General features: G+C 36.3%; 1 protein-coding gene across 3 annotated transcripts in view; it reads right to left on the bottom strand.

The window, feature by feature from the left end:
* Positions 1-4,553: 4,553 nt before the first annotated feature.
* Positions 4,554-20,498, bottom strand: part of ube2e3 (ubiquitin-conjugating enzyme E2E 3) — a 45,742-nt gene continuing 29,797 nt past the window's right edge. The window contains exons 4-7 of one of the 3 annotated variants that reach the window (XM_079427386.1): positions 12,021-12,153; positions 8,338-8,485; positions 7,840-7,900; positions 4,556-5,350 (exon numbers count right to left, since the gene is read on the bottom strand). In XM_079427386.1, the coding sequence (XP_079283512.1) occupies positions 7,860-7,900; positions 8,338-8,485; positions 12,021-12,153 (322 nt within the window). In that variant the 3' untranslated portion in view covers positions 4,556-5,350; positions 7,840-7,859. Of the gene's footprint in view, positions 5,351-7,839; positions 7,901-8,337; positions 9,118-12,020; positions 12,154-20,498 lie in introns of all 3 variants that reach the window. The other 2 variants (XR_013784812.1, XM_079427385.1) reach the window with 2 other exon arrangements.

The raw sequence follows: 20,498 nt of genomic DNA, 5'->3' as shown, positions 1-20,498 counted from the left end.
TGTTCATTTGAACTTTCTATTCACCAAAGAACTCAAAATTAACAAAATTAAGAAGCACATCTGTTTTCAAAATTGTATCATTTTAATGTTTAATGAGCACTGAAACAGCATATTAGAATGATTTCTGAAGGATCACGTGACATTGATGGCTGCTCAAAATTCAGCTTTGCATCACAGGAATAAATTACATCTATACATATATTAAAATAGAAAATTGTTATGTTAAATTGTATAAATATTTCATAATTTACCTGTATCTTTAATAAAATAAATGCAGCCTTGTTGAGCATATGAGACGTCTTTAAAACATAAAAAAAATCATACAGACTCCAAACTTTTGAACATTAGTTCAATTACAAAAACCATCATAAAATAGCACTGCTAAATGGGGGGGGGACAAAAAGAAACAAACATTTGTGCAACTGGATTTTTGGCTCAAACATTGCATTTGTTTTAGGAAAATGACATTTCATATATCTATAACACAGAGCTTTTCCCCCCATTTGCTTAATGAAAAACCACCAAACCAAACCTGATTAAAAGTCACTCACATCCAGCCTGATTTGGACATGCTTACAGGACTCAAGGATCGTCTGTGGTGTGAACGCCGTGTGGTTTGGTGGAGGCAAACACACAGCTCCTTGAAAAACAAAAGAGGAGGCTGGGTCGTCTCAGCCGACGGGACCCCTTCAGAGGGCCTCCATTGTCAGTCAGGATGAGGGCATTTAGTAGCACCCATACTAATCCACGGCTCACTTCATCTCAATCAGGTCTTTGTGTTCTCCACTTGTAACCGCGCACAAGAGGCCTGTGACGGCCCGATCGCCGCGGCTGGAGTTCATAGGCTACAACACACTTGAACTCACTGACTCAACGCCTCCACCCCTTCCTTTGTCTCACAGGTATTAACCAACATGGCCAAAGAGAGGTTAATAGGCAGAACACTGCTTATGAGAATGTAACGATAGCTTAAGAAAATCTGCTTAAAGCATGTTAACCCTTCTTTTAAGCAGAGTCTGTTCTGATTGGATGAGCCATACAGTACTCATGTGACAACATTTATGTATCAAGTCACTATGTAGCTTTTGTTTGGCTAATGAACTATATTAGTGGAAGAATTCCTTTCTCTGATCATAATAATATTATTAATAATAAAAAATGTATTCATAATACACAAAATGTTTATATTAAATATGTTAATGTAAAATATGAATTAAATTAACATTCATTAATCTTGGTTACTGTTAAAGTTATGTCTGCTAATATTAATGTACTGTGAACTCATATAAACAAGATAATTTTTATTAATTAATATTAATAAAGTGAATTAATGGTGTTAAATATATTGATCATTGTTAGTTCATGTTAATTAATGCATTACTGTTAACAAATGGGATATAATAAAGTTAATGTATTATGTAAACAAATTAAAAAAATAAATATTTATAAGTTACTTTTGACCTGGATGTTTAAAAAATGCTGTATATGGTTTTTTATTTTTTATTTATGATGCCTAATGCATTCATTGTACCTAAATAAACCATACTGGTATACGGGGTTGCCAATAAATGTTAAAATGATAGAACAATGTTTACTTATTCTCCTCCTTTCCATTTCTATTGTTTAATAAAATCAATAAGCCACTTGTGAGCGTCTGTGACGAGGCAGTTTTGCGTCACTTTAATGCACAGCCTCCAGTGGGTTATTGCTTTGGTAAACTTGATTAAACTATAGGACACATCTGAGCACCACGAGCAGAAAATAGATCCCACACAAAACATCAATGATGCCACACAGAAACCATCATGTAAGAAAATCCTCAACCATAACCTCAAGGCCACGTAGTCTCTGTAGGGATGAAGCGAGGTGAGTGTGAGATCTCATTTTTACTTCAACGGCCCCGAGCGTCCCCTCTCAGTATTGACTGAATTTGAGGCTCTTTATGACACTGGGCTGTGTTTGTGATCGCTTCATCAGTATTCCACCCCTCTCACCATTCATGGACAGGAGACTAATCTTTTCATACTGCGTTATTTCTCATTCGACTTGCCGCAGGTCATTTATTGAGCCCCCTCCCTGATGGGATCAGTCAAATGAATAAATAATCAAAGGCAAATAGCTGAAAATCTCAAATAAAATCCATTTCTAAACAAAGGAGGTAGCGAGAGGAAGGGATGTTATGGTTTGTCTCCCTCATGTGGCCAAGATCCAGTTCTGTCTCCAACAGGTCCTTCATTAACACAAAGCTTTAAGGATAAACTGCATTCATGCAAAACATTAGGTTTTAACAACTGGAATTTGTGTCTTTGCAATAAAATATTATTATAATTTTCATCCAGTCCAAGTCATCAAGAAAACAAAACAGTATTATTATTATTGTTATTATTATTACCATTATTATTATTAATTAATGTATTATTATTATTATTTTATTTTTGTAGCAAATAATAATTTATTATAATATTAATATTTTATAAATATCAATATGTGGTAACCATGATGTATTTTCCAGGATCCTGGCTAAAAATAAATAAATAAATAAAAAGAGGCGTTGGTTAAAAAAAAAAAAAAAAATGTTATTAAATAAAAACCAATTTTTATTAAATAGAGTAAAATAATGATGCATCACTACGTGCATACACTTTGTTTTTTAAAGCCTTTTTTTAGATTCCACTGGGACTCACAAAAATAGAAAAACATCATCACATATCATAAAACGGATGAGCCACTGACAACCAATAAAATAATCAATGCCGATCTCCATCTCCCTTGCAGCTAAGTGTGATTAAGAAAGGTACCACCAGGGGGCTGCAAACATTCAAGTTGGGTCAGACAGCAGTTGACATTCCCCTGCCCTCATGGGTGTAAATCTGACACTATCAACACAGGTCAGAATGAATCTCACTTCAACCACAGCAAAAGAGACCCGTGACGAATGTTCTTTTGGGAGCGACCCTAAAAAATCTCGTCTCACTCTGACTATAGAAACATCCAGAAGGCAGAGCCAATATGAATGTGAGATGTGCACAGGAGACCAAGTGACCCCTCATGGATGCCAAAAATGACATAACAGTGCTAATGAATGTCATACCCACGTGTTTTGTGGAGTTAGGGAGTCCACAAGTCAGTGCTGTGGCCCAATATGACCCTAAATCAACAGGAGGTGATCTTAAATAGGCAGCTTTTGATTGACAGCTGCTTGTGTCAATCATACAAGTTAGTTTGCTGCATGATTATGCTGGCAAAAAGCCCGTTTCTCCTCTGTTGGACATTTAAAAAAAAAAAAAGCCATACATTCTGATGAAATGTTTTGAAAGCAACATGTAAACTGCAAGTATTTCATTATGTTACAGTAGATATTTTGCCAGTGCCATTTTTTTATGTTTTTTTTTTTAAAGCATACTACAGCTGAGCCAAACAGGTTGCCTACTTCCAGGCCATAGCCAAATATGTTATAAATAGTTATTAGTTAAAAATATTGAAGTCATCAAAAATATACAACTTTAGATACAACTACTACTGCTGATGCTACTAATAAATAAATAAATAATAAAATAAATGTAAACAGAGAATTTTATTTCTTCATATATAGCTTATATTTTTCTACAAAACGAAGTTAAGAGTAAATGCGAAATGTTCATGAATAACAGTAAACATCTTGCTATTTAAGAATTAATTTGTACTTTTGTGTTTTTATTAATATCAATTTATAATGTAGTGTTTGAATGGACGTAATGTGTAAATCAATTTAAAACAGTGTATTTACAAATGTTTTTGTTTTAAACTGTGATGATTGTGAATGTTTTTCAATGAGATACAGAAAACGATATTTGCAGTTTTTATGCAATTACCTACTAAATAAATATCTAAAAAAAAATACCAGAATGAAAACAAAAGTGTGGAAAAAATGCCTGCTCAAGCTGTGTTCCATTATTTCATGTAACCTTGTTAAAAAATGCCTGTGCTGTGGGATGTGGGTTTTGTAATGGGTTAAAATAAAATAAAAAAGAATAAAAAAAAATATATAATCCATTCATAAATATTAGGAAAAAATGTAAAAATCAGCTCTGTTTTTAGCAAGCTATTATAGTCCATGTTGCTTTAAATGCAAATGAGCTCTGCTGACCCCGCCCATCTCTTCCGTGGAGTGACGAGCAGTACTGTTTACTTTAGACGCGAAACTGGCTAACTAGCACGCTATTAGGAAAAGTGATTTGCAAAGATTCATAAAAAACCATTATACTCCTGGATCACAAATGATTCTTGCGAACAAAGGTGAAAAGTGAAAGTAACGTTAATCCTCTGCGTCTTCAGCGGCTCAGATGTCAGGAGTTAATGATGACTGCTATATTCATTATTACATCCACCAACAAAACACCTCAATCGCCTAATCTGAGACATCTTGTCTTCCCTTGCACCGGAGTCTCAGAACAGCCTGATTTGAGAAGTCAAACCCTGATTTAGTCCATCATTTGTGATCCGATCAGATCTCAATGCAGGCATAAAGAGTGCAGCAGACATCATTTGAGAAAACAGCACACACAAACACCTCACCCGGGGGACAGTTTTCTTTTTTTATTGTGTTGGAGGGGATGTTACAGTGGTTGCTCATTTCAGCTGAGCTACAAAACGTTCAATGAGATCGCTTCATTACAAACTGACAAAGGTATAACAGAGTCACAACAGCATGTACCACAGAACTGGAAATGAGTGTGGGACTCATATAAATGACATAATTTCTAATAATCTACAGCTTGTTTTTCTTTTTTTTTTCATCTTTTTTTGTCGTTTTCTTTTGACTTCATACAGATAATGAATTAGGCTAAAATGCACCATAATATTTGGTTGACTTTAGGAACATTTTCCTTATTACATCACAAAATACATTTTTTATATCCCAAAGAAGCAAGACTTGCAAGTAGGCTTTTAAACAGAACTAAATCTACAGCTACAAAATTCTACTCCGGCAGCCTTTACACCTTGGCGGGTCCTGTCTGCGCTCCCAGTCCGTATCGGGTAAAAACACGGGGTAGAATCAGTATGACATATACACAGAAGTCCGTATTGTAAAGGCTATAAAGATTTGTTGCACGTTGTAAAGTTGCCTCTCCTGGATCTTTACACTCCTGCGGGTGATGGGGAACTGGGGCGGCGCTGGAGAAGAGTGCGGGAAGGAGGGGCGGACAAAGGGAAGCCGGAAAGAAGGGGGTGGTGCACGGGTGGGGGTGGATGGGAGGGCGAGCGGGCGCCGTCTATGTGGCGTATCTCTTGGTCCACTGTCGAGCTATCCTGTCATGCTCTGCTCTGTTGGTCAGGTACTGAGTAGCTATGCTTCCCACCAGAGGATCCGCTGAGAGACAGAGAAAAAAAAAAGAATGGAAAAAAAGTGAGACATTCTTATACCCGGGAGTCAACGAGAACACAGTATTCTGAAAGACGCAGACAGGCCAGCGCTGGGAAGGACACAAAGAGAGAGCAGTGGGAAGCGAGCCATCGTGAAAGAGCCGTGTGGGATTCAACAGACACATCTGTCATGTGCTGACTCAGCTGACACAACAATGTCAGAGATGTTTTCGAGACAAACACTGTAACGGGCTTTACAGGATTCCAAACTGTAGGCCTCTTCCGAAAGGTCTGGTTTTCCTTACTCGCGACAAAACCTTCACTTCAAGCAACACAACACCTAGTCTCGCGTAGCCAGACCTTCAGACTGACAGCAGAAGGTCTGGAATACATGTCCGCTTTCATTGACCAAGGCCCGCCCAATCATAGTTCGTTTCGTTTAGCGTCACGTTTCGGGGCATGGAAATGTCACCACAATAACAGACCGGTGTGTGAAACTCTCGGATGCATTTTAAAGATTCTATGCCGCAAACTTTAAATATTTCGCATACTTTTGAAAATCCAGCGTTTAGTTGACCTGATAAGCGTTCGTCGTCACATTTGTAAACATGACAGCTTTCTTCTTTCGTAAGGGGGTTAGGCGCTACTGCATCTTTGTTTCCCGGCGGACCGAAAGTAAACGCGACACTCGCGTCTCCCGGAAATCTGGTTTAATTCAACCAGTCAGATTACGACTTCGACATTTCTGAAGTGTTTCCAGAAAAGTGTGCCATATGCATCAGACGTTTAGCCAACGGTCCGTGGGCGTGATGTCTGAGGCTGAGACTACACAACACCTGACTAGAAACATGCAACATGAAGTCCTCAGCTTTAACATCACATAAATATGATCAATCTTTTCTGGATTCAATGAATCCATTTTTTAAAATGTATAGGAAGTGTTATTTTAGCATTATTTAGATCATTTATTAATTTGTTTTAATTTTAGTGCGTCAGGTAATGGCCAAGGCAACATTTCTAATTTTCAAGTCTTTTGGACTATTTTTCATCTAATATTTGTGTTTTATTTCAGATTTTTTTAATTAATGATAGTTATTTTATTAATTTTAGTTCAAACTAACATGGCTGAATTTAGAACGATTTCAGTATTTTCCTTTGATTTTAAGGTTAAGAAACTAAACTCCATGCTGGCATAACAGGTTATCAAATTCAATATTTTTTAATCATATTTTTATTTTTGCTTTGCCCATTTGAAGCTAAAATTAACCTGACAAGAAGCATGTAACATGAAGCCTAAAGTTCATACTTCAGCTTCAACTTCACATAAATATGATAAATAACTATAGTATTTATTAATATTTTGAATTAGCCATTATTTTGTTATATTTTCAGTTTTCGTTTTAGTCATTTTTGTACTTCAACCGACACGTGCCAAGTCAACATTTCAAATTTTCATTTGTCTTTTCATTTTAGTTTTTAATGTAATATTTATCAGACAAGTGCTTTTCATCAAATATTTCTATTTCATTTCAGTTTTATTTCAATTAATGACAATTATTTTAATAGTTTTACACAATAACAACCCTGAATGTAGGATATGGTTTTGGGCCAAGATTCTTTAATCAAACAATTTTCCTTTGATTTTAGGCAACAGTAAATGCTGGCATAATGGATATATAATTAAATAAATACAATAAAGTTCTATTTTTTGAGGGTTGACTCTGCTTAAAAAAAAAACAAGAATTCTTTGAAGGTGTTTGCGAAGTAACATAAACCAGCACAATTTAATAAAATACCGTATGTTTAAGAGACAGTGGACTTTGGCTTTAAGAGCATATTGGTGGATCTTTATTTAAAATAGAACTTAGAACAGAACTTGTGTTTGTGATTATGGAATAATCATTAAAACAATAATTTATTTCTTTATAATTTATTAATTTATTTATGTTTCTTCAGGAGTGTGCAGATCTGCTCCTGGAGGCCCACCTTCCTGCAGAGTTTAACCTTTAAATGTAATAATTTAACACACCTGAACCAGCTAATCAAGGTTTTTCGGATTAATAGAAACATCCAGGTAGGTGTGCAGGAGGGTGTCTCTCCAGGAGCAGGATCAGACACCCCTGCCTTAGGGCCTTCAGTGGAAAAAAAAAGTATCAAAAAAGCAAATGAACGGGAAAATCCACATGGTCAGAATCATCATCTAATCAAATAATTTTATTTTTATCTGGTGGGTGTAGTCTTTCAGAGAGGTTGTGGTTGAGACCTTTTAGTGAACCTGAGTTATGCAATAAGGCATTAGGTGAGGTATGAAATTACAGCATTATACACTATAACAGATGTCCCGCAATTACTGATTTATTTATTTTTTTCCAATGCTTCTGATGTCAATAGCCTCTTTGGTACTACAGGTGGCTGTGACAAAGAATACAATCTTCTACAATGTTTATAGCTTGTCCTGTTCTGCACAGAAGGACCAGAATTAAAGGGATAGTTCACCCAAAAGTGACTATTAGTCATCATTCCCTCATAATCATGATATTCCAAACCTGTCTGGAATCTGTGGAGCACATAAGATTTGAATGTCAGTTGGATCCAAATAACCAGATCCAAACGAACTTCTCATAAAAATTTTCAATCTAAAACATTAATTTTTTCTTAACCTCGTTAAGTGTTTGACTCTCACAATTTGCAATTCTGAGAAAAAAAATATCAACAGATATATTTGTGAGATTGTGATTTTACTTCAAAAGTTGAATCGGTGAATCAACAAAATTGGTGAATTACAATTCGTTCACGAAAACGTGCATAAGAAAATCTGTTTTACAGGACAAAGTGCATTTTTGGAACAACATTAGGGTGAGTAAATGATGACAGAATCTTTTAAAGTGAACTCTCACTTTAAATCCACATCTAATTATTGTCCTCTGATTTTACTAGTAAAGCTATGCTTAGGACTTAGGCCATTTTTGATCAGCCTTGATTTGCTATGCTCACCTGGATTGCAGTCTGTCAGCAGAGAGCAGATGGAAAGCAGGACCTTCGAGATGGTCAGAGCTGGACTCCAGTTATCCTTCAGGATGTCCAGGCAGATCACACCCTGACTGTTGATGTTGCAGTGATAGATCCTCGTGCGGAACGTGACCTGCACAGGAGGAGGAAACCAAAACCATCACAAAACAAGCCCATCTAAAAAGGGATGATGTTAGCTCACCAGTCCAGAACCACGCTTTAATACTCTGGATGTGTTTTAACAGGGCTTTCATTATAGACGGGGCTTTTGAGAACTGGATGGCAGCTTTCACTCTCATTAACGGCTCTCTTAGAAACCAGGGCTGAATCCTGAAAGCTATCGATCCAGTAAGAAAAGAGAGCCAAGCAAGCTTACCCTGACCCAGCTTCTCAACTGAGTGTCAGTAGACCTTATCTAGAGTATTGACGACTTCTGGCCCCGGCTTACAGGACCAACGGGATGCCGCTGACTGCAGTATTGTGGGAGGGATGAGTCTGCCGGATAAGGGTCAAGGGATAGACCGGGTCATGCATTAGTCTGTACCCTTAGCACATAAAGAGTGCTTCTTGTTTGTTGACTGCGTCTTACTCTGCCCCCTGCAGCAGCTACTAAGACGTCCGTCACATGATGCAGCATAAACCAAGCGACCAAAATAACCCTGCCTGCCTGGCACAATGCGGGTATTGTATGAACACGGTGGTCTTGGAGTCCGAAAACATAGCCAGCATGACATGGGCAGCCTGTGTGAGGCCTCACGGCCAATGCTGGGAAACAAAACAAGACAGAGTTCATGACATATGCCCCCTATGGAAAGAAAGTGACAGAAATACCTAGTGAGCTGACTATATAGTATATAAAAGGCATCATAGTGACACTAGCAATGCAAAGAAAGCAGGCTTTTTTAGTCAAATGTATGCTAACAATATACAGAAATGCATTGCACACCCGAAAAATAAAATACTGATAGAATATTTATTATCCTAAACTAATATCAATAAAAAAAAAAAATTAAATCACACACTATAACAAACAATATTTACTGTTTTGGCCATCCCTTTGTCAAACATTCCTGAGCCACATTTACACAGAAACATTATACCAAGAATGCTCTCAAGTTAAGAGAAATGTTGAATGTAAACAGTTAAATAAGAATTTTTATATAAAAAAATACAAGTATGTTTTACATACAAGTTTTTTCTATGCATTTTTTATAAGATTCATGTACAATGACATTGCTAAAACAATCCCCATTCACATGAATCAGCAAAAATGACAAACGTCGTATTATGCATGCCAGGCCAGTAGTTGGCAACACCACTTTGTACAGAAACGCTATGCAAACACGTAATATGAATGAGTATGACTTCACCATTTTCACAAATTCGTGTGTTTTTAGATTACACAGAGAAAATAACGGTATTGTTTTCAAAAACTTGCTCTTTGAAATCCGTTTTCAAAAACACCATTGTCTTCTAAAACTTTTTCAGGTTTTTGTTGAAAGCGACAATGTAAATGCCCCCTTAGTTCAGATATAAATGACAGCAAGTGAACTTGTTTATAGTTGAATTCATTTGAATGTTAATCAAAGCCATAATCAGATCTTTACTGAATTATTATCCTTACATATCTTTAGCTTAGTAACAAAGGCATCTGTGTAGGCAGCAGACAGCCAGGTAGGGTTTCAGAGTTTCCAGACAGACAGAGAGAGAGAAAGAAAGAGACAAGACACAAAATAAAAGAGAAAGAGCTCTTTTTAAATGCACATTATGACCCAACCAAACTGCTCTGTAAACAAGCCAATGCATTAGAGCCTTTTACAGCTCGAGTTAATCGATACTCTTATTTCTAGACTTAGACTTTTAGGAAGAAACGCCTGTCTCTCTGTCTTTTCCACCCTGCTCCCAAAAACAGACAGACTCATTCACAAAAGCACAGATTAGCGGACCACAAACCAAGCCACACGGGCAACGACTTCACAGAGCACCGGCCCAAACGAACGTAGGCGAGATCGGCCCCCAAGCTGCCCTGCGTTTCATCTGGTGACAAAAGAATGAGGGGGTGCGGGCCGCCGGCTCTTCCCGGCATCCACCACAGAGGATGAATTCTGTTTATAATTAGTGGATTAGAGCTTTGCAGTGGCTTGATCTGAACAAAGAGCCCCCTCCAGCCCATGAGCTTTATATAAACTTGTTGTTTACAGATGCCGCTGACGATCGAGATGAGGCCCAGACTGAGGCAGAGAGCCACTCGGAGTGGCGCAAATTCCCAAACATGCTGAGGAAGGAGATTCGGATACTAATTAATCCGAAATGCCGTGGTTGACTCGTTCACCTCTATAGCAGGAGCCGTAGTAAACCAGCTTCCCTAAACCACATCTCTGCCTGTAGGCATCTCGCTAATTGCTTTACGCTGGAAATAGCCGGTGCTCGAAGGAGTACGCTCATTTAAGCAGCACACAAAACAGACAAACATAATCGTTCAGCTTCACATTATCCTTGAGGTATATTAACAGAGGTCAATACCTGTTCTGAATGATCCGTTTCAGAGTGTCCTTGGTAGAGCTAATACATCTTAATTAAAGGCCACTGCTCTTTGTGACCGACTAGAGACTAATAATAGCAAAACACACATACACAGAAGGGTTCAAGAGTCTACTTGTGAAAATGCTTCAATTGTGTATTTTACTATAATAGTTTAATAGCTTTTCCCCCATTACAAATGATATGCACAGACATATTTTCAGTGAAAAGCTTTGTTCTCCATCTAGAAATTTAATGAAATCTACTGTTTATTTGTCTCATATAATTATTATATTCTTGTTTAATTCAGCTTTTTACAACATGCATCAGAGCTTGCACTGTAAAAAATGATTTTTGATGTTGTAAATAAAACATTGTTTTACAAGAAAATACTATTTCAGTCTTTCTACTTTAAAAGTTCATGTTTAATTCAATGTGTTATTTGCCATTTCTTTGTTTTTATACGTGCATTTACTAGTGAAAATTGTTTCAAAGCAAACTTTTTTTTTTCCTCAGTGTGGTTGGGAAAACAAGATTGTACAGTAAAATACTTAAATGATCATTTACTGTCATATAGGTTAGAAATGTCATGGGACTTTGATTCATGAACTTCTATTCTGAAGAACAGCATCAAATGGCTGATACAGCTGTTTTATGTTCTGCCCCGTATTCAAGCTTTGATGTATTGAGTCTGAAGTGCTTCCAAATATGTTCCAATGCATTTGATTTTGCATTTATATTGAGACCCCGTTGCGAAACGTAATGAGCTGCCTGTGCAGCTTCTGAAAGCATGATGATGCTGCCTTCTAAGATGCCTTCTTCTGGCCAAGTTCTAAGGCATTCATAAGTATTTCATGTATCATTCACTTATAAACTGCTGTGTCTGCCAGAATTCTCCCTTAGAAGGCAGCAGCCTATATAGGCAGTAAAAAGCATGACCGCTCACTAGGTTTTGAAACAGAGCCTTAAGAGTTTAGTTCCAAACCTCCATCCTGGTACACTTGCCTGTAATTTTCAAGACTTTGATTAGAGCTGTAAGTAACCAAAGTAGGAAGGCAGATCTCTAGAAGCAGGATTAAGTATCCCCCTTTTAAAACCTCAAAAAGAATGAATAAAAAGGGAAGATGTTTTCCCATACTGTAGCCTACCTTTGGTGGCTTGAAGGGGTAATCGGAAGAGAAGGTGATATCCAGAAAGAACACGCCTCCCTCATAGACTGAACCTGGAGGGCCCAGAATGGTGGATCTCCACTCATAGATGTTGTCGCCCTTGGGTCCCGCACTGAAAAAACACACACACATAAGCCAAGGTGATTGAGCATCTTACACCCAGACTGAAATACTGGCCAATATTTGCCCATTGTGAGAATACGAGCATTGGCTGATCGACAGAAGCATTGCATACCAACATCCAAACATATAATGAACAATTTGTGTTTTAATTTTCACTGAATTGAGAATGTTTTACCAAAAAATATAAGCTGAAATCAAACATTGTATTTATTTATGTATGTATATTTCAGCATAAATAAAATAATATCAAAATAGTTTAGTTTAGTTTATTTCATTTATTTATACAGGGACAATGCACAACAAAAGTGTTGTGCCAGAGTTAGCTATAAAGCTAATTTACATCTGCAGTCCCTGGGCAGGATGTTGTTACAAAATTAGTGTTCAGTCAAAACAATACAATACATACAACACATACAATATCACATCATACTCCATTAAATTAAAAAATCAAGTCAATGATCACATATTTGATTTTCCTTAAGCAGCGTAGTTTTAAAAATACTAAATGTTGCACACAATATAAACGTATTAAATTCCATCTTTCTGCTGCTCCAACTGAAAAAGCTGATTGTCCAAAAACAGTTTTCTTAAATTTTGTTGAACAGTCACCTCTAACTGATGACCTAGTCTGCCTGATATTGTCCTTACAGAAAGTCACACATTGTTTAAGAGGTGGTGGTGCAAGATCATGAAATAATTTGTACATCAAACACACATCAGCAAAAATTTAAAATAAATGGTCAAACGTTAATAATTTATCATTTTTAATAATATTGCAGTGATGATAACTCCTTGACTTTTTCACAGCTTGTTTATAAATAGTATATAATGGTTTTAACATAGTTATACTTGTATGGGACCAACTTTTAGCACAGTAAGATAAATGAGGGAGGATCATTGTATGCATAAATATCATCAAGCTTGCTCTAGTACTTTTAGAGACCTTTTTAATGTTTTTTAAAATTTAAGTTAGAATCCATAATCATGAACAATTAATGCACAGCATGCACTAATTAACAAAGACAAATAAAGAGTCACTCCAATGTGGCAATGAACAACATTAATAAAATAAAAAGCAGGATAAATATATAAAAACAATATAAAAAATTAAAATAAAGTAACAAGTTATTGAACTTTCATATACTAATTTTACTGACAGGCCAGAAAGAACCTACACTGCCGGTCAAAAGTTTGGGATTTTTTAAATTCTTTTGAATGTAGTCTCTCATGCTCAACAAGGTTGGATTTATTTAATCAAATATATATTAAAAATAACTAATAATAATAATAAATAATATTACAATATAAAATAACTTCCATTTTAATATAATATCATTTATTACTGTAATGCAAAACTGAATTTTCTGCTTCATTACTCCAGTATTTAAAGTCACGTGATCCATTAGAACTAACCTGAAATTGGATCAAACTGTTGTACCTAAAGAGCAAGCTAAATATCTGCAACACGGGTCACAGAGAAGGACAGTCAGAGGACAGATTGAGATAACGGGGACAAGCACACAAACATGGCTAATGGAGGAAAATAAGGGCAATGAAGGAACAATAAAGGCCCACTCCTGTGATTCTGAGCTGGTGTAGAAGCAAGAGAGACCAGCCTCTAATGGAGGTGACAGGTGAATGTAGCAGACGCAGCCGTAAGCAGGCACTTATCGCCGGCATCTATTGCTCAATTAGCATGTGATGAAACGCTCGTCTCTGCCAGCAAGTCACCAGCCTACACGCTGCATACCCACTCGTGCTTTAGAGCGAGAGAGGACGGCTGTCAAACTCAACTCAGCATAAAGTAGAGGGCCAAAAATAGGCAGGATTACAGCAAAGCGGAAAGATAATAGGAGCGGACGGCGTGAAGAGTAATAGAACAATTCATTGCCGCCATGTAGCTTACTTAATTCTTTGAGCCTGATATATTATCTGGGACTATTGGGCTGCCTCTCGCCCAGCAGCGAGGATGGAAAAATGCTTTGAATACAGTCGAGAGCAATAAATGGCAACCTGCTACATAGATCATTTAACAGCACAACAACATGCGGGGTTGTCTTTGGCCATCACTTACCGCCATAAAATCAACACATGACATTTAGAGAGGCTTTAGCTCACGTCAAAGTGAATCGTATAACCATAGCTTACGAGGGGGAAAAATGAGGGAAATAGAAAAATATTTTCTGAACATCAATCTGACAGGCCTTCAGCAGGGTGTTTTTAGCAAAGCGAGGTGAGCCAGCGTAACGCTTTGCCCCGGCACTGTCAGGGGTTCTCAGCATTACCGCAGAGCAACTACATTCAAAAGGAAGTGTGCAATCATCATAAGGGTGTGAAAAACTACTTTCAAAATCAACTAGTCAACCAAATGTCTTAGAGGAAGCCTGTTTAATTAGACTGGTTTTCAGTTCATCTGACACCAAACAGAAGCCGAAGGCGTGCTTTTAGACAACAACAACAATATACACAATTTAAAATAAACACATTTATTTAAATTTCTTCAGCAAGGAGCCAAGGACACATCAAAAGTGATTGTAAAGATTTATAATGTTACAACAGATTTCCATTTAAAATAAATGCTGTATTTTGAACTTCTTACAAATAAAATAAACAAACAAACAAAAATATTACAAAATATTAAGCAGCATGCTTTGTTTAAATTGCAGAGTTGGTGAGCATAAGAGACTTGAAAAAGAAAAAAAAGTAAGCTTTGAACAGTAGCATATATTTATATATCTGATCATGACCTCTTCAATACGGTGGATGCACAGACGCATCACAGTAATAAGCAGACGCTGCTAATGTGGCTCTATGTATTACCATCCATACTAAAGTGTCGGCCTGCGCTCTTGTTGCTGGACTGTGAAGATGTGAAGCAATTATGTTGACCTTGAAGAGCCACTTGTAACAGATTTAGCAAACTCTTAACAAGAACATAACAGTGGCAAACAATTGAAAAAAGCCACTGTTAATAGCCGAACGAGTCCTCTAGACTCTAATGAATTCTTGGCAATCAAGTGGACAATCGTGTTTGTTGAGACCAAGGCCGACACATGCTTCTCGGAAACACACAATCACCTCCACATCGTTTCCAGCAAATACAAGAGATCCGTACAAGGATGGGAAAATAAAGGGATCAGATCTACACAGAAATAATAGAGTTAAAAAAAAAATTTATGTTCGCAATTCAGCAGAATATTCTGTCAGCCCCATTTTAGAGTGCTAAATATGTGCGTATGTTATAATGTATTTATATATTATAATAATATGTGACCCTGCCTGGACCACAAAACCAGTCTCAAGTCGCTGGGGTATATTTGTAGCAATAGCCAAAAATACATTGTGTGGGTCAAAATGATAAAGTTTTCTTTTATGCCAAAAATCATTAGGATATTAAGTAAAGATCATGTTCCAAGAAGATATTTTGTAAATTTCTTACTGTAAATAAATCAAAACTTCATTTTTGATTAGTAATATGCATAACTAAGAACTTCATTTTGACAAATTTAAAGGCGATTTTCTCAATATTTCGATTTTTTTGCACCCTCAGATTCCAGATTTGCTATTAATTGTATCTCAGCCAAATATTGTCTGATCCTAACAAACCATACATCAATGGAAAGTTGATTTCAATTTAAATTTAAAATTTGGTCCACGGTCAATATATTTATGTATATATTCTAGGGGTGTAACGGTTCACAAAATACACGGCTCAGTTCGATACGACACAGTGGTGTCACGGTTTGGAACGTTTCAATATGGGGGGCGGGGCAATTGGTTACGTCGCAATATTGGAAATATTTCTGTTTTAAACCATGAAGGTGAGCCAATGGATATCACACAAGCACGTGTTTGCACCAGGGTTTTCACACGTGCAAACTTAGAGCAAGATTTAATGTTTGATGTAAGATTTAATGTAAAATGTTGCCTGTTACGTCGTTTGGCTGCGTTGTTGAGCGCAGTGGAACTGATATTTCACACTTTAAACTGTTATTTTCCAAACATACCAGGATTAGTCCAACGAATCGTTCAGTTTGTAATGCGTACCGAACCGAAAGCCTCGTCCCGAATGGTTCAATACGAATATGCGTATCGGTACACCCCTAATATATTCATAACCGTATATAGTTATGTTTAGTTATTACTGAGCAGAACAACCACGCTGTAAGTACTGAACTCTTTAGTAAACCTGCGCCGCAATGAAAAATGCATGTAAACATTTTTGTTGAAATAAACCATAATAATTGGAAGACAAAGACAAAGTTAAAACAAAATAGATTGTCATGACTGTAAAAATAATTTAAATAAAAAGCAACAGATTACGTTTGATACAAAAATAAATTAAAACATGAAACCAGAAAATAAAGTAAAAGTAAAATAATGACAGAGTGAAAAATGACAAAAACTAAATTTAATCTGTAAGGATTACAGAACCTCAGACACTTTGAACTCCTGAGATGGACAACACACACACACAGTGCATTAACATACAGACATCTGTCTCCACACCCCACTGAGAGAGAATACAAGAAAATGCCTCTCTCACATATGCATCAGTTCCTTTCCATCACCCATCCTTCCCTTCACTCAGAATGATCAATAGAAGAATGTAATATTCTACATTAATGCAAGTGTTATTTACAGTCATGTTTGGTATCATTTGAATTGTCTCAGGGCGACTGTTACAATGGTCTCATCCTTATAAGAAGTAAACTAAAAGGTAATACAAATCCTAAGAGTTCAGAGACATTTTGCATACTGTAGAGGGTGGGTCAATTCCCAGTGGTTTTCATGCAAATTACCTTCTGTCCCAAAAGGTGCCAACTCGACTTGATTAAATTGCAAATTACAATTGTTAGTTCCTGTCTCGAGTTTGGGGGATGTTTATTCTGGTCTGAAGTACTTAAGGAGAATGTGGCAAAAGGTCAGGCGCGATTTCTGTAACCAGACGCCCGTAGTGTGGGTCTCAATGCTCACACTATGTATTACTATAAAGTCAGGTATGCATTCTTTACTCATAGATTTATCTTTGAGAATTCTATGTTTTGTATTGATATGATTTGATCTCTTTGAATTGCTGTGGAATTGAGATAATACATACAGTATTTACCTGACTGAGAATAAATTGTTACATTTGACCTTATTCTGTTTTACTCTGTAATTATTGACTCTAGTAGATTACGTTGCATCCTTGTTAAAGACATGAGCAACCGAATGAACGAGTAAATATAAAGTCAAGAGTTAACTAGAATAATCAAATATCAGAATAATAAATTAGAAATGGACAAGCAATCAATTTGTATTTCAAGTTAAATACGAGGTCATAAAGAAATGGAGTCAGATTAAATGATAAAATGGAGTCAGATTAAAGTTTAATTAAAATTGAAGAACTTTGCACATTTGGAAAGACCGAGCACGCAGGAAACCTTCATCCACCACCGGAAACCTTCCTTGGGCCGGATGGGTGGAGCCTTACAAATCAGAAAAGAGAATGAATGAATGAATGAAAAAGGTCTATGGAGAGCCAAATGGGTGGTGATTTAAAAAAATAATAATATATATATATATATATATATATATATATATATATATATATATATATATATATATATATATATATATAATAATAATAATAATAATTATATATATATATAATAATAATAATAATAATTATATATATATATATATATATATATATATATATATATATATATATATATATATATATATATATATATATATATATATATATATATATATATATATATATATATATATATATATATATATAAATCACCACCCATTTGGCTCTCCATAGACCTTTTTCTTTCATTCTTTCATTCATTCATTCATTCATTCCCCAATGCTTTTGCATTCACTTTTTTTCACTTTTTTTTTTTTTATAAAATTCTGGTCACCCAGAACAGGATTTTATAGTTTTGACCTTTATATTAAATTTTTATTTTTAATTATCATGTTCCCTTTTGGGGCTGTGCACAATTAAATGCTGTGCTCTACATTTAACATAATAATAATAAATTGAAACTAACTAAAGTCAACTAAGTAAACTAAACCCAGCTTTTCTCAAATTCACTCTGGAAATTTCCCTATTCAACAGATTGTCTCATGTATGTGTAGGGGTTTCGGGGAAACCTAAAGCAGGTACGGGGAGGTCCGCCTACGATAATACCCACATTTATGATGCAATTTCAACAAATACCCTGTGTCAATGTTATATAACTAGGAAAGTAAGTTAGCGGTGAATTTCAGGCAGTAATCCTGCTGAAAAATAGGGGCGACCTCAATAATCCAACGGCCCTATGGTAGGCAGCTCTGCCACCGCTGCGATGGGCTCTGGGCTCGGGTATTGTGTAATCCAGCGTTCCCTCGAGGCGCACACACACTATAATCACCTCAAATGTGTTTGCAGTTCGCCCACTTCCTGTAGCACACATTTCTCTCTGCAGAGACTGCTTTAATGACCAAGCAAGGACTTGTTATCCTTTAACGCTTCAGAGCAAACTCCTACCATTTAACAAAACAAGCTTCCATTCAAATTCTTACACACCCTCTTGAAAGGAGCAAGCCTTTATGATATTAAGCTACCGCTGTGGAATCGAAGCCTGCCGGCTCACCAGTCTATCGGCTTGTCTGCAAAGAGCTCTGAGTGTAGCGGATTACACAGAGGATACTCCTGAGAAGCTAATTAAGTTAACCTAAGCGTAAACATATACCATTTATCAATCTCCATCCATCATTTCAGATAACCCTGAAAAAAGATGGTGAGGCCAAGCATAGCACTGGAGAATGGAGTCACAACGCATGGTGGTTTTATATGAAATTATATCAAAAGTCTACCTGAGAAACTCCTGTCTCTGTACACTATGAGAAACCACAGTTAAATGGTTCCTGTATTTAAGAAAATTGCCACACTTTATTTTAAGATCCAATTCTCGCTATTAACAAACCATTAACTACAACTTTTGCCTCAATAAATTCCTAATTTGCTGCTTATTAATAGTTAGTGAGGTAGTTGTTAAGTTTAGGTATTGGGTAAGATTAGGGATGTAGAATATGCTAATGCAGAATGTGTGCTTTATAAGTACTAATAAACAGCTTATATGTTAGTAATAGGCATTCTAATAAACAACTAGTTAATAGTGATAATTGGTCCCTATACTAAAGTGTTACCAACAAAAATAAAATAAAATATAATAAAAAAATATATGATAAAATAAAATATATTTTATTTTATTATAATATAACACACAACAACACACACAACACAACAAAACACAGCACAGCACAACATAAAAAATAACAAAATAAATAAAAAATAAAATAAAAATAGATCTGGTTTGGAATAAGAACCAGTTCTTGGCTCCCAACTTTACACAACAAAAATCCTCTTCATACTCCTAAATTAGCATATGATGCATTACAGTTTGGAAACAACCATTCAAATATATACTCTCACACTTTACAGCATATAGGGCACAGCGGAATTATGTCAGCAATTAAAACTGATTATTAATAAAACCACACTCGCTTTACATGCCGTAATAAATTAGCTGCTGCTCAACATTAAATTTCCCAGTGAACACACACAGAAATGTCAGGTAATATTCAGCAGCGGAGTCAATGACCTGATGCTGATTTTAAAATTGGCCACAATTAATGCGCTAACCTCTGGGGCTGGGCTTTATACTTTCTCTTTCAGCTATCAACCCCCCGTTCCTCCACTCCTGCTGGCATACACAACTATAATCAACTGCCTGCCAGTGTCCCACTCTGTTATTTATCTGACAATTGGAATAAAGTCATGGTCAGCCCTGTAATTATGATGACATTATATGAATAACTATAATTTCAGCTCTTAAAATGTCAAATTCAGGGCAATTTATTACCATACAAAGAGCAAAAGAAAAGAGAATCAAACAGAACAATGTCACATGCCAACATCAGCATGCTACGAAAACAGAGAAAATACAGTATCGGGAAACACCATTTTACACCAAGTGTTCATCTATACAGGTGCATCTCAATAAATTAGAATGTCGTGGAAAAGTTCATTTATTTCAGTAATTCAACTCAAATTGTACAACTCAAATAACTTAAATAAATTCAGTGCACACAGACTGAAGTAGTTTAAGTCTTTGGTTCTTTTAATTGTGAAGTGAAGTGAAGTGACATTCAGCCAAGTATGGTGACCCATACTCGGAATTCGTGCTCTGCATTTAACCCATCCAACGTGCACACACACAGCAGTGAACACACACACACACCGTGAACACACACCCGGAGCAGTGGGCAGCCATTTTTATGCTGCAGCGC

The sequence above is a fragment of the Barbus barbus genome, assembly GCF_936440315.1.
Source record: "Barbus barbus genome assembly, chromosome: 10".
Classification (NCBI taxonomy): Eukaryota; Metazoa; Chordata; class Actinopteri; order Cypriniformes; family Cyprinidae; genus Barbus; species Barbus barbus.
This window is presented reverse-complemented; position numbering and strand designations above follow the sequence as displayed.